General features: G+C 34.9%; 1 protein-coding gene across 4 annotated transcripts in view; it reads right to left on the bottom strand.

Annotated features, from left to right (window-relative positions):
* Window positions 1–25,919, bottom strand: part of LOC150096338 (cell division cycle and apoptosis regulator protein 1-like) — a 557,664-nt gene that overhangs the window by 143,644 nt on the left and 388,101 nt on the right. For all 4 annotated transcript variants that reach the window (XM_090408838.1, XM_090408841.1, XM_090408840.1 and 1 more), the window contains exons 14-15: window positions 22,859–23,062; window positions 5,675–5,866 (exon numbers count right to left, since the gene is read on the bottom strand). In XM_090408838.1, the coding sequence (XP_090264964.1) occupies window positions 5,675–5,866; window positions 22,859–23,062 (396 nt within the window). The remainder of the gene's footprint in view (window positions 1–5,674; window positions 5,867–22,858; window positions 23,063–25,919) is intronic.

The raw sequence follows: 25,919 nt of genomic DNA, 5'->3' as shown, positions 1-25,919 counted from the left end.
AAGACGGACGTGATGATGGAACCGTCTTCCTTTCTTTGGGTGTGTAAATCCAAAAAAGAGATACCCTGTGGAGATTCTTTTTCTAACATAAAGTTGATGCGATGATGAAGAAGGTTAATTTTATCTAGAAACAGTTGTAATTCAGGTTCGGGATGATTCCAGACTGCAAATACGTCATCGACATATCTTAGCCAAATTTTTGGTTTGGGTTCAAAAGTGAATATTTTTTCCTAAAGGTGTTCTAGAAACAAATTTGCTAGGTTTGGTGATAAAGGAGATCCCATTGTTGTTCCTTCCTCTTGCTTGTAAATTTGACCTTTCCAGGTGAAGTAACCTGATGCAATAACAAACTTGAACAATTCAACTATATCAGAAAGTTCTGAAGCCCTACTACACAGACCAAACCTAAACCGCAACAACATTCTTACTATTCCTAAAGTATGGGAAATTATCATACAAAATTGTGTTAAATAATTAACGGTTTTTTTTTTTTTTTTTGTACTACTTTAGCACGTTTTCATGAGATTCTATCGTAATCATTCGCCCTAACTGTATGTTATTCCTAATTTTGTTTAAATACTGTACTGATGATGTCCTAAGATACTTAGGATGAAATATTTACAATTAAATAATTTTCACTGTGGTTTATATGTGTGTTTCTTCTAATTATGAATGCACCACAGGTTTTGTTATTTAAAAAAAAAAAAAAATACAAAAATATTTTGGGAAAATTTGGAGAAAAGAGCAAAGCTAATAAAAATGGCAAATATCTGTTGGATTTCTGCTCAGGACATGGAATGGTTATTACTAACACCATGTTCCAACATAAAAATGTGCACAATTCACATGGAGAGAAGAGGCTAGGAATAAGAAAAGTCTCACTGACTATGTTATTGTTGATAGTGATATTTTCTCCCTGATGCAGGACACCAGAGTGTACAGAGGATTTGAAATTGGAAGTGATCACTATTTAGTCTTGAGCAAGATAAAATTGAATTTCATATTGAAAAGAATAACATGTAAGAAAGTTTTAAAGTGAATAAAAGTTGAGCAGCTCTCAGATGTGAACTGTACACTAAAATACACAAAGATTATTGAAGAAAAAATGAAAGAGTTTGAGAACAGGAATCAAACCTTGGAGATTCAGTAGCAAACTCTGAAGAAAATATTGATTGATTCTGCCAGAGAGGCATGTGGTGAGGTTGTCTGCAAGGATAGAAAAATTAGAACTCTATGGAGGACACAGGAAGTTAAAGAGACAGTGAAGGAAAAGAAGAAAGCATATCAAAAGTTCCTGGCAAATAAGTCATCTTGTGCTCTTAGAGAATAGAGAGACAAATGCAAGAATGCAAAACACTGTGTAAAACTAGCTAAACAAAAGTCATGGGAGGACTTTGGCAAGAATATAGAAAATAAATATCAAGAAGGTGGCAAAATATTCTGGAGGTTGTTGAAGAAGCTTAGGAATGGAGGAGAGTGCTGTAAAAGGAGTTAGAGATGATAAAGGTGACATGAAAACAGGAGAAAAAGATGTCCTTGAGGTATGGAGTAATTACTTTGAAAAACTGCTAAATGAAACAAGCAGTAATGACAGCACAGTGGTAAAAAATACTGACCAGGAATGCAGTCAGGAATACATATCCATACTTGAAGTAGAAAAAGCCATGAAAGGCTTGAAATGTGGAAAGGCAGCAGGAGTAGATGATATTCGACCAGAAATGCTGAAGTATGGTGGTATAAGAGTCTTACAGTGGCTGCACTGCATAGTTCAGAAAGCCTGGACAGAGGGACGAATTCCCGATGATTGGAGTAGAGCTCTCATAGTACCCATATATAAAAAGGGAAATAAAACTGAATGTGAGAATTACAGAGGTAGTTCCCTACTGAGTGTTCCTGGCAAGATCTATGCAAGTATACTTGAGAAATGGTTGAGAAGAATTGTGGAAGAAAAGCTTGGTGAAGAACAAGTTGGATTCAGGCCAAATAGAGGCTGTCAGGACAGATCCTCACTTTGCGACAAATAGTCGAGAAAGCTTTAAGTTTTGTCGATTTGGAAAAGGCATATGACAAGTTGCCAAGAGAGAAGCTATTCAATACGCTGCAGTTATATGGTGTCAATGGAGCATTATATCAAGCAATACTTAGTCTTTATTCGAGTTGTAAGTCAGCAGTTAGAATTGAAGGAAGTACAGGAAGATGGTTTAATGTTAAATCTGGTGTGAGACAAGGATGTACATTATCCTCTCTGTTATTCATTATCTATATGGATCACATTATGAAGGAAAGTGGTATTAAACATGATATCAAAATTGGAGATGTTAATGTCAGCTCTTTGCTTTATGCGGATGATGTTATACTTCTAAATAAATCCGCTACAAGTTTGCAAGATTCTCTGACCAAATTGAATAACTGTTGTAATAGATATGGTATGAAGGTCAGCAATAAAAAGACGAAGAAAATGAAAATAGGCAGAATCATTGAAAATGTCAATGATTCTGCGTTGTTGTGAATGGAGAACCTGTGGAACAAGTAAAACATTTCAGCTACTTAGGCACGATTTTTAGTGAAGATGGTAAATTCAGTATAGAAATAGACAACAGAATCAGTAAAGCTGGTATGATGGGAAGTCAATTGAATAAATTCATATGGAATAAGAAAGAAATTAGTCAGAACACTAAATTAGCTGTATACAAGACAGTGTTCAAACCAGTTTTAACTTATGGATCTGAGAGCTGGGTCAGAAGTAAAACACTTGACCAAAGAGTAGAGACTGCAGATATGAGAGTCCTGAGAAAGATTAGAGGCGTAAACAGATGGCATCAATGGCAATATCATATTAAAAAAGAAGATATTAGGAAAGAACTTGACATTGTCAGCATCCAGGAATGCGTTAGCAGAGCTAATCTCAGGTGGTATGGACACTTAAACAGAATGGGCGAGGAAAGATTAGCAAATCAAGTGTTCTCTGCCAGGTTGGCAGCAAAATGACCCAGAGGAAGACCAAGGTATAGGTGGATTGATACGGTACAAAGTGCCTTAGACGATAGAAATATAAGATCTAGTAATGTTGGAGTCTTGACAAGTAACAGACTGATTTGGAGGAAAATTGTAGGTAGGAAGTTAGTAATGATGTAATTTTTTTCATGTAGTACTATCATATCCTGTACATCCCTTGAGGGTACATGGCAGGAATTTGATGATGATGATGATGATGATATTGGGTTTTGCCAAACAGGAGAAGAACTCGTCAAGCTGAAGAAAGCAAGATTATGCTATGCAAGTGGATGAGAACCTTCATTGAGAGGAGTAATAATAATGATTCAGAAAGAATTCATTCAGAACATCCAAGAAGTTAAACTAATCTCATCAAGCATAGTAGTCTTCAATTAAAGGAAAAAGACTATACATAACATTCATTCAAGCACATGCAACTAGACTCCTCACATCCACAATATCATATTGACTTTTATCATAAATTACAAAATGATATAAACAGTCATCTACATACTATTTTACTATATCCAATAGAGTAGTGCTGATTATAATGGGAGATTCTAGTGCTAACAGTGGACAATATAATTCGGAAGATATGTCAGATATCTCATAACAAAAAATGAGACATCTAGAATACGAGAGAAATGAAAGAGGAGAACATTTATTGGATTTCTGTAAAAAAAAATAAAAAAAAAACATGTTGTTACAAATACATGTTCTTCCATAGACCAGCACACAAAAACACTCTCAAGACTCCTCTACTAAAAATGATACTAATTATATGCATATAAGGAAAATATGTAAAACTTCAGTGAAGAATGAATGTTAAACCCCTTTGAAGTGTTGAACTGGATTCATACTATTCAACTAAAAATTTAGGCAAAGAAATTAAACAGAGTTCTCAAAATTTAACATTGATAACTTCAAAGTCATTCATAGCCAGAAAAAATATGAATAAGAAATAACTAAACAATTAACTGAACAGAATGAAGTAGGAAAAGTCTCGAAGAAATGAAAATACACATGATCTATATTGTAAATAACTCTCTACAACAAATAAGAAAGCCAAATTAACCCTGTCGCAACTCAATTGTCATATATTTATTAAAATGTGAAATCAAACAACCAGAATATATGAACCATAATTTACATGAAAGATGAATTTCATCATCTGATACGAATCCACCACCCTGCTTATTTGGAGTTCTGAAAAAGTTCCATGTTTGGTCTTGAGAACAAGGTTCCTGGATTATGTAAAAAGCAAATAAAAACACCAAAAAATAAAATCTATAAAAAGGGACAAATAAATCCTCTTAGTCTATGAATGAACCTTACATCCACAAACTCTTCGTATAAATAGGAGTTTAAAAAAAAATAATAAATAAATAAAATAAAATAATAATAATAATAATTCCACTGGAGAAGAACAAGTGGATTTAGAAAGAAATACATCAACTATTGACCAAGTCCTCACTCTACAAAGAACTGCAGGAATAGCCTGGGAATAGATATTTATCTTTGTTGCTGTTTTCGAAAAAGCATTTGATTTTATACGTAGAATACTCACTGAATTAAGTATCACAACCAATGCAATGGCACAATGTAGTAATATCAATACACATTATTCAATGTGAAGAGGGAGCCATGCAAAGATGACCTATCTCGCTCCTCTACTTTTTAACTTCTTCACAATAGAATAGTGAAGAAGTTAAAAAGTCATTCATAAAATATGATTCATTATCATTCATAAAATATGCAGATGACATGGCCATAATTGCAGATATTAACCCTAATCCACAAGATAACAAAAGTAGATGTACCAGAATCACTAAGCAAAAACAATGAAGATAAGAAGACAGACAAAGTAGCAATAATTTTAAATAATCAAGTAATAAGAGAAGTAAAAAGTTTTAACTACTCTGATTCACTAATCACATCCAATTTAAATGAAATGATGCAGTGAAAATTAAGCACAGAATCTCAACAGGATGGACAAAGATGACTACATTACAAAAATAGAAAAGTAATAAATTATCCAACTGCCTGAAACCAAAGCTCTATGACTGGATCAATATTCCCAGTACCTTTTATGGAGTTGAGATGTGGACAATAAAAAGAAATTCTACCTGAAAGAAAATTGCTAGCATTTAAAATGCCGTGTCTCCATTAATATAAATTAATAACTGGACAGAATTCAAATCAAATGAACGAATTAGATATGAACTTTTCAGATCACATATATTATGGAACATATCAAACAACAGGACATCATGTGCTGGATGGACAGATGAAAGGGTAATGATTCAAAGGAAAACCATGATCAACATGGTTATAGACATTATAAATAAACACAAAAGACAGAAGAAGAGAAGAGGTATTGCACAAAAAAGAAGAAAATGTGAGTCACTATCCATGAGAGGCTCAACCTTTCCTAGGAGAAAGGAGATAACAAGAAGAAAATTATATGAAAATATTGTCTTATACATCATTTACCGACATACACAAGCAATTTCTATGGCAGCAGAACCTACTGCTGCCATGATATAACTGTCTTATATCATGACAATGATATAAGACAGTTGATGCAAATAACAAATAAGTAATAATAATTTACACAATAATCTGTACCTAAGTAGTTATCAGTAAGTTATCAAAAAAAGGAATATGATTGCATAAATACCTCAAAAGAATGTTCTTTATTGTCTTCTTGCCTATAATCAAGCAACAGTGAAAGAGACATAATAGTACAATCAAATTTTCCACCCTTAGCTATGCGAGAAGGATGAACTACAACAGCAGGATATTCAGGTAGCTGATGACGCTTTTCTTGTGCAGCTCGCTCTTTTTCTTCTTTTTGCTTTTTTTCTTCTTCCTATAATGATTATGTACAATGACTGTCAAAAATAAAATATACATTTATTATTGTGATGAATAGTAAGTACCTATTCTTTCCAATTTTTATTTCACAACCTTTTCAAATCATCCTGTTATTCGCAACATGCAGTTAAATTTAAAAATGACACTTTCAAGAATTTTTGATTTCTTGTTTAAAGCTGAACTGAAGTGCATTTTAAAAATTCATAATGCCTGTACACAAGTTGAGAGTTTGAATCATTAATGCATGTGTGTGTGTGACTCACACAAATTAATTAGGCACATCAATATGCCATTTTTTGTCATTTGCCATTATGCTATATTTCGGAGCACAAATTTAGCTTGACTCAAAACAGATATTTTTTTTTCGCAAATATTTCATAAATCTATGTCATTACACAAATTAACATACCGATATATATGTCCAATTTCTGCTATTTGTGCACAACAGAAATGGAAAAAAAATTAATTTCATACTGTAAAGTTTTGCTTCACATAATTTGACTATATGCATGACTGATGCAAGTATTTGAAAATAATTCTTTAATGCATTTTGAAGTGTTCAAAATGCATTTAGTTCATATTTGTCTTGAAATGAAGGGTTGATTAAGGACCAAATAAGTGGGAGGAGATCTCCTTTAAGGAATACAGAAAATGGAGTTTCACCTAATGTCCAATCATCACCTTCATGTGGTGTGCCTTGTTAGCAGATATCCACTGGATACTGAACAAATGAGGATGGGCTGGAAATTTGGGACTTGGGCAACAAAACTGTACTTCTATTGGCTTAAACCACAAATAATATGATGGGGCAACATGATGAGATTTCATGCCAGCTGGGGCATTGTCCAGTTAAACAAGGTCCCCACTGTTTTCATCAGGGAACCAGGGTGAGCAGTGAAGAGTCAGCTACTGGAACAGACTCAAGCTTGACATGCAGAAGAAGAAGAAGAACAACAACAACAACGCAACATCAGAAGAAATGAAGATAGCAACCATCAACAAGGAGTATTGATAGAAAGGAAAATTGAACTTGCAGAAGAATTGGAAAAGTACCATGTGGGCATCATTGAAACAAAGATAAAAACAGATGAGATCTTACTAAATAATAAGTGCAGGATGTTATAATCAGACAATAATGATTAAAGAAAGGAAGAGGTAGTGATAGCATTGAACACAAAACATGAAGATAAACTTCTTGATTGAAGGACAGTTAAGTACAATTATGTGGACAAACTTCAAAATGAAACTCACTTGTGCCTACTGTCCAACAGAAGGTTCTCCTAAGGAAGTGGAGAAATTTTATGAGTCACTAGAGCGGGCAGTTGACATAAAAAAAATAAATAAATAAATAAAAAATAAAAAAAAATGAAAAATGAAAAAGTGGTCCTTGTTGGTGATCAAAAAGAGCAGACTTGGAAATCAATCCCACCAGGCATATAGGATCGTTTTGGGAAAATTTGGAAGAAAGTCAAGGCTAATAATAATGGTAAGTATCTGCTGGATTTCTGCCCAGGATACAGACTAGTAATTACTAACACCATGTTCCAACATTGAGAGAAGACACGAGCTTTAAGAAAAGCCTCACTGACAATGTTATTGCTGATAGTGCTATCTTCATGCTGGTTCAGGATACAAGAGTACACAGAGGATCTGCAACTGGAAGTGACATCACTTAGTTTTAAGTAGGATAAAACTGAATATCATTGAAAAGAATAGTATGTAAAAAAGATGAGCAGCTTTTACAGGTAAACTGTAAAAGCTGCTCATCTTTTTTACCAAAAGAAAATTATACAAATATACCAAACCAAAAGATTCAATTATACAAGCATTATTGAAGAAGAAAACAGTTCAAAAACAAGAACCAAACATTGGAGTCTAGGTGACAAACTCTGAAGAAAATATTGATCAATTCAGCTAGGAAGACATATGGTGAAGTTGTCTGCAGAGACGTAAAAATAGGAACACCATGATGGACACAAGAAATTAAAGTCATAGCCCTGAAAAAGAAGAAAGCATACCAAATGTTCCTAGGAAATAAGTTGACAGATATCCTAAAAAAAATATAAAAAAATGCAAGAGCTAAGCTATATATAAAAGCAGCTAAACAAAAGTGTCGTGGGAAGACTTTGGTGAGAATATAAAAAATAAAATCAAGAAGATGGCAAAATGCCCAGGAGGCTATTGAAAGCTTAGAAAAGGAGGAATGAGTACGAGGAATCGAAGATTACATGAAAACTGAAGATAAGGATATCCCAAATGTCTGTATTAATTACTTCAAAAGACTTTAAATATAACAAGGGGTGACTGAACTGTAGTAGAAAAGAAGTGCAAACAGGAGTACATATCAATATTTGAGGTAACACTGTCAAAAACTTGGAAATGCTCAACCAGAAATGCTCAAATATGGTATAAAAATTCTGAGGGCTTGGTCAAAAGGTCAAATTCTAGATGATTGGAGTAGAGCTCTAATAGTTCCCATCTGTGAAACAGAGAATAAAGCCAAATGTGAGAATTACAGAGAAATTTCTCTACTAAGCATTCCAGGAAAGATTTATGCAAGCATACTTGAAAATAACCTTTGAAAAAGTGTGGAAGGAAAACTGGGAGAAGAGAAAGCTGTATTCAAACCAAATAGAGGTTGTCAGGATCAGATTTTTATTTTATGACAAATAGTTGAGAAATCACAGGAATAGGACAAGGATCTGGAAAATGCATACGACAAGGTGCGTTATAAGTTACATTTAGCCTACCTGCACCATATGGGCCGATACTGACATCACTATATTGCAGAGGCATATTTGTTTAGTACTACTGTCTGGACAGTACAGTCACCTGAACCCAAGCAAATGGTGGACTTTTGTAGCTACACGGATTTAAGTGAATTAATTTAGTGCCTTTGAATTTTACAAGTTATAGCTAGATGAAAAAAAGGCAACATTAATATCAAAAAGATTACATTAGCAGTTTTAGTGTACTAAATCCTCAAAACATTGAAATTAAAGTGGAAAAGAACTGCAAATTTGTTTAAATTTAAGTAGCTGAAGAATTGTGTTGAAACATCAATGCCAACAGTAAAGAATAACATGCAAGTTGTACATAGTGAATGATTTAGATATGACGAAAATGACGGAGTTGTATGCTTGTATTGTTGAAATGCTAAAGTGGCAGGAAACTTTTCAGAAGGCAAATTTGAAGCATCACTTGTTGAGTAAGTCATATTTGGATAGTGTAACAACACTAAGAAACAAACAAAAAAAAAAAAAATCATTTCATGGTGGACTTCTCAGCATGGTTCACAAGTCCAGATGAAATGGAAGAGAAGTTCTCTAGTCTTGGATGAAAACGGTCTAACCCAGAACAAATCAAGATACTTATTGATGCTGGTGATCAGATTAAATAGCTCAATGTTTTCCATTCAAAGTATAAATGATCACATGGTCAAGTATGTGAACAGCTGAAGAAGCAAGACACATGTGAAGTTCTTCTTCATTAAAAGATAAAAACAAATAAATGAATAAAACTTGTAATTCTCAAACATTCCAAGCTTCAAGATCTTCGAGATGCAGAAATAAGAAAAATGTGTTCTACATTGGTAGAGTCCATGCCTAAAGTGAATTAATGAACTTATTAAGAACAGAGGAGCACATATAAATTATTAGGTAAAGTTGAAGTTCAATTTTTGTACTTATTTTCTTGTGAAATTAAAACTTTTCTTTAAAATGTGAATGTTCAAATTAATTTGTTCACTACTGTTTATGTATATAAAAGTTTGACATGTTCAAATGATAAGTTATGTTCGTGTGAAAGATATTTTGGCATTGTTGAGTTTTAAGACACTACTGAATAATAATATAATGAAAAAAAATATTTATTATAAGTTTTTTTGAAATTTATTAATAATTAGTTATTTATAAAACAAATAAATATAAAAAAGGCTGAATAAAACTTTTACAAACATCCCATTGAGTAAAATAAATGCTGCAAACACACCAACCTTTCTGGCATAATTTAATTTTGACTATTCCTTTTAATATAATTTGAGTGTTGTGTGAAGTTGGAATCACCAGAGCAATTCAACATTCTTTTTGCATTGGGAACAGAGCAGCACATAAGTTATCCGGTAAAGTTGAAGTTTAATTTTTTACTTATTTTCTTTTGAAATTAAAGTACAGTACTTGGCCTACTATAGGCAGACAGGAAGATCTGTTAACATCCGCCTGGAAGAACATAAAAAATACATTCGCTACCATTATTATTTATTATGGCAAGTCAGGACCGGCAGACCATGCTTTGGACAACACCCCTTCACACAGAATTAGATGGAGGAAAACTAATGTGCTATTTAGAAGTCATTACAGATCCAAAAGATTATTTTTTGAGTGAGCCATGGCTATGAAGAATTCTCCTAACCTGAACAAATATGGTTCCATTAATTTGCCAAAGATTTGGGAGACTATTATCTTAAAAGCTACTCCCACATTTTTTTTTTTTTCTTTTATGACATTAGAGGGTGCCAAAATAAGACTTTAGATCTTTTGTCCATTACAAAATATAAGGTTAATAAAACATCTTTTTATAAAATAGTTTGTTTAGTGTTGTTAATACCATTAAGAATAAGTCAAATAAAGGTACTTGTTTTTCTTGTGTCTGCAGTATAGTGGCTGTTGGGAAGGGCATGTTGTTGTTCACATGGCTGCTTCCAATCTTTGGACATCATGTAGAGAGTAAAAATTTATCTATTCCTAACTGAAAATGAACCCTTCAATATTCTATAAGAAGAATGCATCTGATGAAAGTCAACACATAACAAGCACAGTAAATTGTACACAATGATTTGCTCCTCTGTAAACCCACATGTTAAATAAATGTATTCCTCCTGCACCCACATGAATCACCTGATTTATCCTATCAGATCATAGGATAAACCTCTCCCTATAGTTATTTACTGAACTAGCAACACATACAGTTGCTGATTCTTATTGGTTACTGATTTATATTTCACAAACAAATTTCTTTCAATCTATTCATAAGTTTTTTTTTTAATTATGCCCATCATAAATACAAAGATGAAAATTTAGAGTTTATAGGATCACGTATTCTTCACTCCACTCCCAGATACTTATAACATGGATGTAAATAATTCATAATCCATTTTACAGTAGTGAAAGTATTTTAATTCATGCCTATTCTTTCTCTTCCTTATATTTGCTATTCTTTACATCTTTTAGTAAACTGAGTATAGTAACTAATAATCAAATATATCATTCTCTTTAATTATTATTTTTTAATATATTCTGAAAAGAATATTCCTTTTCACCCCGCCCCCCTGCTATGTGGGATTAGTTGTAATCAAAGAAACAATCAAGAAAAGTGGCATGTCTGATGACATGCAGGAACAAAATTGCCAGTAATTCCGATTGCTTCGCCAGATAGTTAGGCTCGTGGCGAGAGAGCTGCGATCATCCCAATGTGAACACGTTAAGAAGTTTTAGGTGCACCAACCCAAACATGTGAGTAGTATTCTAAACATGGATGGATTTGGGTTTTGTATATAGTAAAGAGTTGGTTGGGTGTAAAACAGGCTCTTGAATGAAAGAGAATGCCAAGTTTCTTAGATGATGAGGAGGCTCTTGATGTGATATGATGTATTTATGCAAGGAAACACTGGAGGTAAATGTTAGTCTGAGCAAAGAGATCTGATCTTGTCTAGTGATTTATGCATTACTGTGGGTAAGGGTAGGTGAGCTGGGATCTGTTTTGCATGAGAAAAGGCAAGACTGTGTTTTGGTGGCACTGAACATAAAAAGATTAACATTGGAGGACAGTATGTGCAATGTTTAAGGTACTAGTTGTGATTATCATGTAGTCTGAGATGTCAGAGTACTGCATGATTTGTTAAATGGACAAAGGGAGAGTACTATTGTCTTAAAAAAAGTGGATCGGATTAGTGGTTATTGCAAGTGGGTCATTTATGTACAAGTAGGTGATAGGATATAGCCTTGAGGGACTCCAACATTGGCAGTGAAGCTTGAAGACACAGAACCATCTACCATGACTTGCAGAGAACAATCAGGTCTCTCTGCCACCCAATTAGAGAGGGTGGCAGAGAGACCAAAGGATGGCAATTTGTTCAATAGGCCTCGATGCCATACACGATTAAAAGCTTTGGAAATGTCAAGGGTGACAGCACAAGTTTCACTGAACCTTTCCAGGGTATGTGTCCGTTGGTGGATGATGTAAGCTACCAGGCCAGTTGTGGACCTTGAATGGCAGAATCCAAACTGGCAGTCGGTGATTAACTTGTAGGCCTCTGAGTAGTGAAGGAGTTGGCTGTTGATGACTCTCTCCATTATTTTGAGAGGACAGTGGTGATAGCAATTGGTTGATAGTTTGACAGTAGACTATTATCACTCTTTATTGGTGTCCGCATGGTTAGCCTAGTGGCTTTGCACTTCGCAACCATATGCCTGGGGAAGGAGTGTCCTGGGTTCGATTCCCATCGCCGACGTGAGGAGCTTAAGGATCTTCCTCAGCCATAGCCAAGTTTGGGCGTGGACAGCAGGATTTTTTCCCCAGTTTATCTGGGGTTTTTCATCCCGCAAGCAGGCAAACCGGCCCCGTGAACACACACGGATCTACAGCCATAAATACTTAACCCCCCCATGAGGGGGCTCAACTCGCCCCAATAGGGACGGGGGAAAAAAGGGAGGAAACTCCATATGAATAAATAAATAAATAACCCTTTATAGGCATAGGATGGATATGAGATTGCTTCCATGCATTGGGATAAGCACTAGATATGTATATTGTCTCTACCTGTCTGCATCGTCTCTATATAAATTATAGAGACGATGCAGAACAGGTTTTAGCTTTGAAATGCAATGTTTGAGAACAATTGGGGAGATGCCATCAAGACCAAAAAACGTTTTAGTATCCATATTATTTAATAGTATTCTGATGACTTTTTTGTAGAAAAAATATAGGAGGAATACAGAACTTGGATTCTAGTATGGTAGGAGGTGATTTCTCTTGGTCATCTATGCAGAAGTTTGAGGAAAAGAGTGATGCCAAGAGGCCAGCTTCATTTTTGGGCAAAGTAAAAATGGTAACATCAGGATGACACAGAGATGAAAGTGCAGAAGATGCATCCGGCGGTCTTAGCAAGTGATCAGAAGGCATGGCTTCCATTTGGACAAGAGGTGAGTTCATTGCTGGTGGCCTTTATGAAATTGGATTTGGATCTACTGATGACTGATTTGCAAATGCTGCATGCTTTGGTATAGATAGATATATATGAAGCTGGAGTTCTTGATGCAAGCTCCATGTGGTAAGATGAATTTTTTTGCTTTGCCACATTTTTGGTTGAACCAGGAATTGGAAAGTGAATGTGGATCATGGGTTGAATGGGGGAATGAAAGTCTTCATACTTGGCTCTGTTGTAGTGCCAGAGGGTGCAAAGTTGAGAGTGGCTGGAGGAGGGGAATTTTGTGAGAGAGGAGATTTGTACAAGATTGTGGTCTGAATTGCAAAGAGGAAAAGTGACCAAAAAGTGATCCAGAGTATTTAGAGTGTGAAGAGGGTTATCAGGGATTCAAGTGGGTAGATGTACAATTGTGCTAGGCCATTATTTATAGAAATGACTTGCTTCTCGTCTTGCTTGGTTGGTGGTGTTGAAGTAGGGGAGCCAGTTGAAACTGTGCATGTGCAGGTTGCTCAGGAAGATGACCTCACTATTTGGATAGTTGGATTGCAGGTGGTCAAGTTTCATGGAAAGGAATGTGAATAGATCTGAGTGTGGTTATTTGTGTTTGGAGATCAATAAATGCAACAAAAGTTATTAAGTGGGTCAAGGAAACCTTGAGCCAGAGAAGGTCAAAATGCAAGGGATTCTAAATTAGCCATTCTCTGGCAGGCTATGTCAGATTTCATAAAGGTGGATGCACCGCCCTTATGGTGAAAAGAATCCTAAAGTGTGTAATTTGCACACTGGAGGTGGACAGCAGTAGATGTAATCTGGGTTCTGTCAGAAATAAGATGTCTGGTTGGGAAGATTGCAAGTGATGATAGATGTCAGTTATGTTTATGCCACAGATGTTAAAATAAAGTAAAGAAGATATGAAAATGAGTTTTTACTGAAGAGATTCTGACATGATTTGCATATTGTGGCTGGTTGTGGTGTCACTTTTTTGATGGAATTAATTTATGAAGAGATTCATTTTTGTCACTGTCATGTTGGTGAAAGTCTTCATGGGTTTGATTACATGGAAGGATAAGTGGGAATATGCAGTGAGAGAATACAGACTCTCAGACATGATTTCCATAGAGAGACATCATAACAAGTTATGTTTCATAACAGCACCCTTGTATATACAGATACCATTGATTATCACAATTGATCAAGAGATATTTTTGGGTTATGCACTGTAGATATAATTTTACCTAATATTGCCACTAAATATTGCCACCGGAGTTGCCCGTAATAATAGTAATAATAGTAATAATAAAATATGACATTACTGAAATCAAAACTGACACAGCATTTTAAATTTTGGTGTAGATTTTATATACCAAATTTTATTAATTTCTGTCTAGCCAAAGAAAAAAAAATTCACTCTTATTTCAATTTATGTTACTAGAGTATACTGGTACCATGGTTGCATTAAGGATTTAAATAATCAGTTTCTTTAGAGACCAAAAATGTACTTTTTTTCCCCCCTTTCAAGTGACTTCTGCCCTCTAATAAGCAAAGCAGTAGTCTCATACCAGGCAACAAAAATTGCCTTGAACCAAGTTACTTTCACATACATTCATGATACCACAGGATTTGAAACCTACAGCTGTTAGTTGAAGAGTGGGTATGCTATCCACTCAGCCAAACAAACTGGCAATTGAAACAAATCTTGAGATAGCCTGACAAATTTTGGCTAGTGCTCCAGTATTTGGGGAGAGGGGTGGGTGGAACCCACATTTCAATGATCATATTTACTTTCTATCTTGGGATGGTTAAGGATCATCTATAATTGAGAAGAAACCTCCATATAGGAATGGATTCTCTGGTCAGTTCTCTGCATTTAAAGGAATGCAGAGAACTGACCAGGGCTTCTGACCTGATGTCCAATCCTCACCTTCTCATGGTGCACCCTGTTAGGTATCTACCTGGATACTGAATGAACAAGGATGGGCTGGCAATTTGGGATTTAGCCAACCAAATTGTACTCTTATTGGCTTAAACCAAAATACAATTTGATGGTACAACATGACAAAATTTCATTCCGGCTGGGGCGTCACCCAGTTAAACAAGGTCCCCGTTGTTTTCACCAGGGAACCAGGCTGAACAGCGAAAAGTCAGCTACTGGAACAAATCTGAAAGCACACCACAACTCAACATCACCAGAGTTAAAGATCGGTACTATCAACGTAAGAAGCCTGAATGGCAAAGAAACGGAGATAGCTGAAGAATTAGATAAGTACCAGATCGACATAATAGGGGTGACTGAAACAAAAAAGACAAAAACTGGTGAGATCTTTCTGAGCAGTAAATACAAAATGTTATATTCAGGCAATGACAATCAAGGAAAAGAAGGAGTAGCCATAGTATTCAACACTAAATCCGAGGCTAATCTTCTTGAATGGCAGGCCATATCAAGTACAATGATATGGGAAAATATCAGAATGGGGAATTGGACAATGAGACTTATTTATGATGAGTTGAACATCCCATTTGGAAGTTCAGTCCTACATCATAATAAATACCCTAAGTATCTAAAAGTTACACTCAACCATACTCTATCATACAAGAAATACATTGAAAACACAGCTGGAAAAATAAGAACTTGAAATAACATCATTCAGAAATTATGTGGCACTTCCTGGGGTGCAGCAGCAAACACATTACGAACACTTGCACTCGGCCTGGTTTTTTCGGTAGCAGAGTACTTGTGCTCCAGATGTGAACTGTAGACTAAAATACACAAAGATTATTGAAGAAAAAATGAAAGAGTTTGAGAACAGGAATCAAACCTTGGAGATTCAGTGGCAAACTCTGAAGGAAACATTGATTGATTCTGCTAGAGAGGCATGTGGTGAGGTTGTCTGCAAGGATAAAAAAATCAGAACTCCCTGGTGGACACAGGCAGTTAAAGAGGCAGTGAAGGAAAAGAAGAAAGCATATCAAAAGTTCCTGTCAAATAAGTCAGCTTGTGCTCTTAGAGAATACAGAGACAAATGCAAGAATGCTAAACACTGTGTAAAACTGACTAAACAAAAGTCATGAGAGGACTTTGGCAAGAATATAGAAAATAAATATCAAGAAGGTGGCAAAATATTCTGGAGGTTGTGGAAGAAGTTTAGGAATGGAAGAAAGGTGCTGTAAAAGGAGTTAGAAATGATAAAGGTGACATGAAAACGGCAGAAAAAGATATCCTTGAAGTATGGAGTAATTACTTTGAAAAACTGCTAAATGAAACAAGCAGTGATGACAGCACAGTGGTAAAAAACACTGACCAGCCATGCAGTCAGGAATACATATCCATACTTGAAGTAGAAAAAGCCATCAAAGGCTTGAAATGTGGAAAGACAGCAGGAGTAGATGATATTCGACCAGAAATGCTGAAGTATGGTGGTATAAGAGTCTTACAGTGGCTGCACTGCATAGTTCAGAAAGCCTGGACAGAGGGACGAATTCCCGATGATTGAAGTAGAGCTCTCATAAAACCCATATATAAAAAGGGAAATAAAACTGAATGTGAGAATTACAGAGGTATTTCATATTGAGTGTTCCTGATAAGATATATGCAAATATACTTGAGAAACGGTTGAGAAGGATTGTAGAAGAGAAGCTTGGTGAAGAACAAGCTGGATTCAGGCCAAATAGAGGCTGTTGGGTTCAGATTTTCACTTTAACGACAAAATGTTCAGAAATCATGGGAATATAACAAAGATCTGTATGTTAAGTTCTGTAGATCTAGAAAAGGCATATGATAAGGTGCAAAGAGAGAAGCTATTCAAAATGATATGGTGGATATAGTGTCAATTGGACATTATATCAAGCAATACTTTGTCTTTATTTAAGTTGTAAGTCAGCAGTTAAAACTGAAGGAAGTACAGGAAGGTGGTTTAATGTCCCTCTCTTATTCATTATCTATATGGATCACATTATGAAGGAAAATGGTATTAAACCTGATATCAAAATTGGAGATGTTAATCTCAGCTCTTTGCTTTATGCAGATGATGTTATACTTCTAAATAAGTCCACTACAAAAGTCTGCAAGATTCCCTGACTAAATTGAATAACTGTTGTAATAGATTTGGTATGAAGGTCAGTAATAACAAGACAATGAAAATTGGCAAGAAACATTGAAAATATTAACTGCATTGAGAATGGAGAACCTGTAGTACAAGTAAAGCATTTCAGATACTTCACTAAAAATAGTGTCTATTTTTAGTGAAGATGATAAATTAAATATGAAAACAGACAACAGGATACAGAGCTGGTATTGTTGGAAGTCAACTGAATAAATTTATATGGAAGAAGAGAGAAATTAGTCAAAACACTAAATTAGCTGTATACCAATTTTAACCAGTGTATACCAGTGTTCAAACCAATTTTAACATATGGATATGAGCGTTGGATCAGAAGTAAAACACTTGACCAGAGACTAGAGACAGCAGATATGAGAGTCCTGAGAGGGATTAGGGTCATGAACAGATAGCATCAATGGCAATATCATATTAAAAATAAGGTTATTTGGAAAGAACTTGACATTGTTAGCATCCAGGAATGTGTTAGCAGAGCTAATCTCAGGTGGTAATCTCAGAGCTAATCTTAGGTGTATTGATACAGTAAAAAGTGCCTTAGAAGATATAAATATAAGATCTGATAATGTTGGAGTTTTGACAGTAACAGATTGAATTGAAGGAAAATTGTAGATAGGAAGTTAGTAATGATGTAAGTTGCATCTGTCTATCAGGCTATGAACTGTGAGAAGTGATGTGAAAACAAATTAAAAATGTTGTTTACAAATATTTCCTGAATACACATATAAGAAAGATATTACATTTAATTTGCAAGCTTATATTTTCTAAACATAGTATAATTTTAATCATTTATTAAGAATATTTAAACATACCTTTATTTCACTACTATTATTATTCAATTGAAAAAAGGAATTGAACAACTTAATTTTTATTTGTTTATCAACTGAATCAATTGCAAAAGGAATTGAATAACTAATTTATCATTTGATTATCAATTGACTCAACTGATAAAGGAATAGAAATCAATACAATCCTTCATTTACAAATTCTTAAAAGTGCCACTGAGTAGCTAATGTAAGATAACTAAAAAAAAAAGTCAATAATTTCCTAACTTATTTAAAAAAAAATACAAATAAACAAACAGACCAAATAAAGTTGGGAAATTTTAGCAGATTTAAAAAGTACGATCTCCCACAAAGGGGATAGACACAGACCACTGGATCTGTTTAAGTTAAGACAATAATGTCAAGGTTCATATGTTTCTTTACAAAGATGTTCTATGAAGAAATTACTTTTATGAAGAACTCATGTCTTTTTCCAGTGAACTACTATACATTTAGTGTCAATGGCATGCCCCTAAGTCCAGACTGTTAAGGTTCAGGTTTTTAATATAAGACTCATGTTCTTTTATACAACTAAAAGCAGATCTTTCTGTTTGTCCAAAATAAGATCACTCCCAAAGAGCAAGGAATCTGGTAGATGCCCAGATAATTGAGAGGTGGAAACCTGTCCTTAAGAGAATTGAGAAAGATAAAGATTTTCTGATATGGTGAAAGGCAACAAAAATATTCAACAAAATATTCATTTTTAAAACTTCTGCTATGCATTCAGTAATAGTATTGCACATAAGGGATAGTAAGGGGAGTTATTTCTTCTGTATTGGAAGAGGCAGAGATTCTATAACTGTTAAAAGCTTTTTTGATGAAAGAATATTTAAAACCATTAGATAAAAAAAAAAGTGGAATTAATATCAAGTAATTCTTTCTGCAAAAGATCGTTTGAAGAACATAAAGAATGGGCACGATACTAAAGTATTAATAATTCCAACATTTTGACTAGGATGGTGATGAGATTCAGAGTTGATATAATAAATTTATTGTAGTTAATCCTTTATCCAAGTGTAAGTGAACAAAGTTTGCACCTAAAGTATCTTCAGGACTGAGGCAACTCGTAGTAAAGGTGGACCAAGCTCTCATCACTCCTTGTCTCAGAATCTCCCATAACGCAAATCACATCTCCTTGCAGACATGTATAATGCTATGCATTAAGGGAAGGACCACTATATGCATGATACGTATTTGCAAGGAGATGTGCTTTGCATTATGGGAGCCACTGAGACAAGGATTGATGAGAGCTTGTTCCACCTTTACCACGAGTTGTCTCAGTCCTTGGATACTTCAGGCACGAACTTTGTTTGCTTACACTTGGATAAAGGATTAACTAAATTTATTATAGTCTAACCAAGTGGGAAAAAAAACTTCCAACATCTTTCTCTAAATCCAGAGTAATTTAATAATAAGGTGGTACATCTTCTGGCAACTCGTATAGGCAAATATGATTTCTCCATTGCCTCTGCCTTATTAATATCACCACTTCTGGGTCTGGCTCCCACTGACGAGACCTCAATAAAGGTCAAAACCGGTCTGGGTAATGGCCCTGCCCTTAATGCATAGCATTATACATGTCTGCAAGGAGATGTGTTTTGCATTATGGGAGATACTGAGACAAGGAGTGATGAGCGCTTGGTCCACCTTTACCACGAGTTGCCTCAGCCCTGAAGATACTTGGAGAAAGGATTAACTAAATCCTTTATCCAAGGATTAAGTTAAAGGATTAACTTGGATAAAGGATTAACTAAATTTATTATAGTCCAAACAAGTGGAAAAAAACTTCTAATGGCCTATATGATTCTTCTGAAAAACTGAAAAATGTAGGCTTTACTCTGGTTGATAGAAAATTTGAAGATCTAAAAAAAAGAACTGTTTATTTACTTCTTCATCTTCTTCTAAGGTAAATTGGATCCTGAGATGAACTGCATTTAATTTAGAAAGAAACTGCTGTAACTCAGAGGAAAGCAATTCCAAATCGCAAAAATATCATCCAAATATGTGTACTAGTGTGTAGGTCTAGGTAAAATGTTATCAAAAATGCATTGTTCAAAGTGTTCCATGAAGAAGTTGATTTTGTAATACATCGAGGTTATTTCTCCTTTAAAAACAAATTATATCAATAGATCGAAGGACCAGCCACAGGCAATCCTATTTCTCCTCCTACTACTGTGAATTTTTTAGATAGTACTTTTTAAATCGGCTAATCTTTCCTAACTTTATTTTGTCTATATATATATATATATATATATATATATATATATATATATATATATATATATATATACACACCCTCTGCCCCAAAAGAAACTGAACTTTTGATAGAAAATAAAACACAGGCCAATTCTAATTATTCAAATCATTTATTTCAATCAATATACTCTCACTCAGCTTCGATACAACATTTGGCATGGTCAATTAATTCATTAAAGGAGTTTTTTTTTTACATCAGTTTTTGGGATACTGTTGAGGGTCGTGGTTACTGCCACTTGAACGTTTTCAATGGTGTCGTATTGCTTTCCTTTCATTGGCAAATGAAGTTGGGGGAAGAGAAAGAAGTCACAGGGTGCTAAATCAAATGAATACAGCGAGTGATCCAACACACAAACTTGGTTTTTGCTCAAAAACTCTCTTCACAATGTTCGAACAATGAGATGGTGCATTATCATGCAAAAGTGACCAGCTGCCTGAATCATGATATCCATGCCGTACGTGACAAATTCTCGCTATCAATCACTTCAAAACTTCAAGATAAAACTCACCACTGACCGTTTGGTCAGGCAGAACAAATTCTTTGTGGATAATGCCCTTGGAATTCTAGAAACAAATAAGCATTGTCTTTACTTTTGACTTCTCCAAGCAACTTTTTTTTAGATGCCCCTCTTCTGGTGGTCTTCACTCAGCACTCTGGCACTTTGTTTCGGGCTACTATTCAAAACAATGTTTTGTCACCAGCAACAATCGTTTCAAGGAAGTTTGAGTCCTTGCAGTGTTCAATTCGATACATTTTCTGATCATTCGTCAACTTGTGGGGAACAAATCGCGAATTCAATTTATGAAGGCCCAAACTCTCGGTCAAAATGTTGTGCACAGTTGATTTTGGAATCCCCAATTCATCTTTAATCAATCTCATGGACAATTTCGGGTATTCTTTGATGAAATCACGCACTTTTTGGATGTTAACTTCACTCAGTCCAGTTTTTGGACGGCCTGGCTTTTCATCATCCTCAAGCATCTCATGACCACTTTGAAATTGCTTAAACCACTCATAAACTTGAGTACGGGATAAGCATTCATGACCGTATGCTTTTTGAAGCATTTGATGCGTTTCGATAAAACTTTTACCAAGTTTAACACAAAAGTCAATCGCAGCTCTCTGTTTGAAACTCATTTTCCAACCGTTCGTCAAAACACACTGTCACTCTTGGCACTATAACTCGGCTTCTAATGAAACAAATGTCATAAACAGTTGACACAACACTAATGAAGGTTGCCACTTTTGACAACAAAAAGATACAACAGGTGGTGCCACTAGTTTCTTATATTTTCGAAAAGTTCGGTTTCTTTTTGGACAGAAGGTATATATATATATATATATATATATATATATATATATATATACACACAGGGTGTTCGGGATAAATTTGACAGTTTCGTAAGGAAAACAAAATCTTCTTTGTATCTATTAAATTTAATGAATTGACAAAAAAACAGGCAGAGTTAATTACAATACTATCAACAAGATTTACTCAAAATAACCACCATTAGCATCGATCACAGCTTCAATTCTGCTTCGGAACCTCGAACAAGCTGATGCTACAGTCTCCCTGGGAAGGGCCGCAAAAACTGTTTTAATTTTATCCATTAACTGGGCTTTTGTATTACTGGAAGTGCGATTGGTGTCTTTTTCAACTGCGCCCCATACAAAATAATCCATGGGGTTAAGGTCTGGGGAGTTTGGAGGCCAAACATTTGGACTGGTGAAGTCGTAGAAATTTTCAGACAACCATTTTTGACTTTTCCCAGAGGTGTGGCAAGGGGCCGAATCCTGCTGCCATACATACGGCCTACCATTGGCTACCCTTGTTATCCAGGGCTTGACTACAGTTAGCAACTCCACGAACAAAGCCCGAATTCCAATGCCAGGGTTCTTCAACACCTGTTCCTGCAGATTTGCGAGGAATTCTGCTGTACGAACGCAATCAGATCGTCTGCTAGGGATCTTTCTTCTTGCTACATCCTCGTAGTCACCATTGCAAGTCTCTAGTTCATGCCTGATTGTTTTTACTGTATTCAGGGAGCATTGGGCAGCAGTCGTGATATCCTTATTTTGATGGCGGGCACGAATCATCATGATACAAGTTATTCTCTTCCATGATTCAGGTGGGTTCCAGCTATCCATCCTTTCTGACATCTTGTATATGAATGAAGAAGGGTCCAAACTTTTAAATGAAGAGAAGTGTGTGTTAATACATGTAACTTACGGAAAAATATAATTAATTATAAATATGTCAAATTTATCCCGAACACCCTGTATATATATATATATATAATATGAATAATTTGAAGAAATGGGTGACATACATCATGCATCTATAATGCGACACCATGAACTACTAATGCCAGCACAAAAAGACCAGATTCAAGAAACTCTGTACTATTTAAATAATGAAATAATTCTGCTTGAAAAACTGTCATAAAACAGGGAGAAAGTTTCATAATAACTAAAAACACAGTTTCATGTAGAATAGTGAAAATTCAGTAATTTCTTTATTTATATTTCATAATTCTTGAAAACTCAAAGGAAGGGAGAGAGCATATTGTAAAAAACATAGCAATTATACTTCTTTTTTCTTTTTGTCCTCTTCAATTTCATCTGAATCTTGCTTTTCTCTATCATCTTCTTCATCATGATCTAATGACTGTTCATTCTGTTCCTCCTTTTCAGATTCTGCTTTCAAGGCTTTAGTTAGTCGAGCAATTAGTTGAGACTTGAGTCCCTTTATACTTAGATTGCGTGCTTCCAATTCCCTTCTGAGGTCAGCAACCTAGCAAACATCACAAAAACAAATGCATCAAATTAAGTCTTAAACAGTAAAATTTAAAACTTCGGTATTAAAAATGAACAAAAGAGTCCTGCAAAGTGATGCATATGACTATGCTAGATTAATATATTTCTAGTTATTACAATTATTTAGACTGATATGAAAGCCAAACGGCTATTTTTTTCTGGCGAAGTTAATTAAATTAAGGGGATAAAAATCCCTTATTATTAAACAGCCAGTATGCGAAACTTTAAGATCAAAAACTACGATCTAAGAGTTTCATGCCGACGAACTGTCGGCGAATCCAAGCGTAAGTGACCACTTGGTAGTACCACACCAAGGCAACTCGAAGTAAAGGTGGAGCAAGCTCCCTCACTATCCTTGATATTTTCTCATAATGTAAAAACACACAGCTCCTAGGAGATGTAATACTGCTTTACAGTATGAGAGGTCACTACCCAGACCGGTTTCAACCTTATTTGAGGTCTCATCAGTGAGTAGCTAGACCTAGTGGTCACTTACGCTTGGATTCGCCGACAGTTCGTCGGCATGAAACTCTTAGATCGTAGTTTTCGATCTTAAAGTTTCGCATACTGGCTGTTTAATAATAAGGGATTTTTATCCCCTTAATTTAATTATTTAGACTATTAAATCACCTGAATTTTAATTTACATAGGATAAAAATAAATTCATTTTATATAAATTATGGACTCTACAACCATGTCATAAATAATTATTTAATTTCCCGATGTTTCGACCTACATATTAAGGTCAGACAAGCTAAATTACATTTCACACAGCATGCTGAAGAGATAATGATTTCATCGATGTTATTTTACTCGCCTAACCTCTAGTGAAAATAAAATTACAATAAATAAATGAAATGAAATAAAATAACTACATCAAAGCTATATTCTATTTAAGACAACATCAGAGAAACATTCTTTCATATAGATACTTTTGTTACAGTAAAAATGATGTCCTAATTTAACATTACAATTGTTATATTAGATTTGGGATCCTGGATCCTGAAATATGGTCCTATTTAAAATTAACTCTTAGGAAGAAAGGTTAAGTGGGTAGAATATGTGCCTTCCATATTCTTGAGATTTTTAGATCATCATTATTGTTAAGATTAGGGGTTGATAGGAATCTCACAGGCCTCCTTAAATTTACGTTCATACCATGTTTTGGTGTGATGTAAACAACAGGGGCTTTTCCAGTCAATTCTATGTAAAGTGTTCAGGGCATGATCAGAAAGACCAGCTTGACCATAGTTATTATATTTAAGTATTGTTTATGTTCCTATTTTCTGATAGGAACTGTGCATCCTGTTTCCCCTACATATGGCAAATTACAGGTGCAATGAATAAGGGATATATTCCATGGTGGGCCAGCAGAGGGAGTGGATCCTTGGATGAGTCGAGTAATTTCTTTAATTTTGCAGGAGGTTTAAAGGTAGTTTTGAGATTGTACTTCTGTAGTAGTCTGTGTATTTCGTCTGACATCCCTTTAATGTATGGAATGGTTACAGTTTTATTGTAGTCTAATTTATTTTTGTTTTTAAGCAAGGCCTTGTACAGAATTTTGTTGATAGTATTTTGGCTGTGTTATTTTTTATTAAAGTACTACTGATAAGTTTTAATTCATCTTTAAGTGCTTGTTCATTGGAACAAATCTTCAAAGCCCTGTTTTTTAGTGTATTAATGACCCCTAGTTTTTGTGTTGGATGTTGGTAGGAGTTTGTGTATATATTGGCCAGTAAGTGTCGATTTCCAGTAAACAGTTAAGGAAAGATTGCTGGAAGGAAGACGTGTGACTAGTGTATCTAGAAACAGAAGCGTGTTCTGCTTTTCAATCTCAACTGTGAATTGTATGCAGTGTTATTTGTTTAGGTGGCTGAGAAAAGTGTCTAATGTCTGGCGGCCACAGGGCCAGATAGCGAAACCAATGTCAAAGTATCTAAGTCAGACTTTGGCTTTAAAAGGAGAGGAATCTTTTACATCGAACATTTGCTCAAAATGTTCGATGTAAAAGTTAGCAACAATAGGGGAGGGAACACATAAACTCCTACCACTATCCAACACAAAAACTAGGGTCATTAATACACTAAAAAACAGGGCTTTGAAGATTTGTTCCAATGAACAAGCACTTAAAGATGAATTAAAAGTTATCAGCAGCACTTTAAAAAAAATAGTTACAGTCAAAATATTACAACAAAATTCTGTACAAGGCCTTGCTTAAAAGCAAAAATAAATTAGACTACAATAAAACTGTAACCATTCCATACATTAAAGGGATATCAGACGAAATAAACAGAATTACTACAGAAATACAATCTCAAAACTACCTTTAAACCTCCTGTAAAATTAAAGAAATTACTCGACTCATCCAAGGATCCACTCCCTCTGCTGGCCCACCATGGAATATATCCCTTATTCATTGCACCTGTAATTTGCCCTATATAGGGGAAACAGGATGGACAATTCCTATCAGAAAAAAAGGAACATAAATGACACATTAAATATAATAACTATGATCAAACTGGTCTTTCTGATCATGCCCTGAACACTTTACATAGAACTGACTGGAAAAGCACCTGTTGTTTACATCACACCAAAACATGGTATGAATGTAAATTTAAGGAGGCCTGTGAGATTCTCATCAACCCCCCCTCTAATCTTAACAATAATGATGGTGTAAAAATTTCAAGAATATGGAAGGCACATATTCTACCCACTTAACCTTTCTTCCTAAGAGTTAATTATAAATAGGACCATAGGTAATCCAGGATCCTAAATCTAATATAACATGTTAGATTAGGACATGTTATATTATCGTGTTAAATTAGGACATCATT

The sequence above is a fragment of the Typopeltis vanoorti genome, chromosome 19, assembly GCF_054136105.1.
Source record: "Typopeltis vanoorti isolate ZY-2024b chromosome 19, IOZ_Tvanoo_1.0, whole genome shotgun sequence".
Taxonomy (NCBI): Eukaryota; Metazoa; Arthropoda; class Arachnida; order Uropygi; family Thelyphonidae; genus Typopeltis; species Typopeltis vanoorti.
The sequence above is the reverse complement of the archived record's forward strand: the minus strand, read 5'-3'. Positions and strand labels throughout refer to the sequence as shown.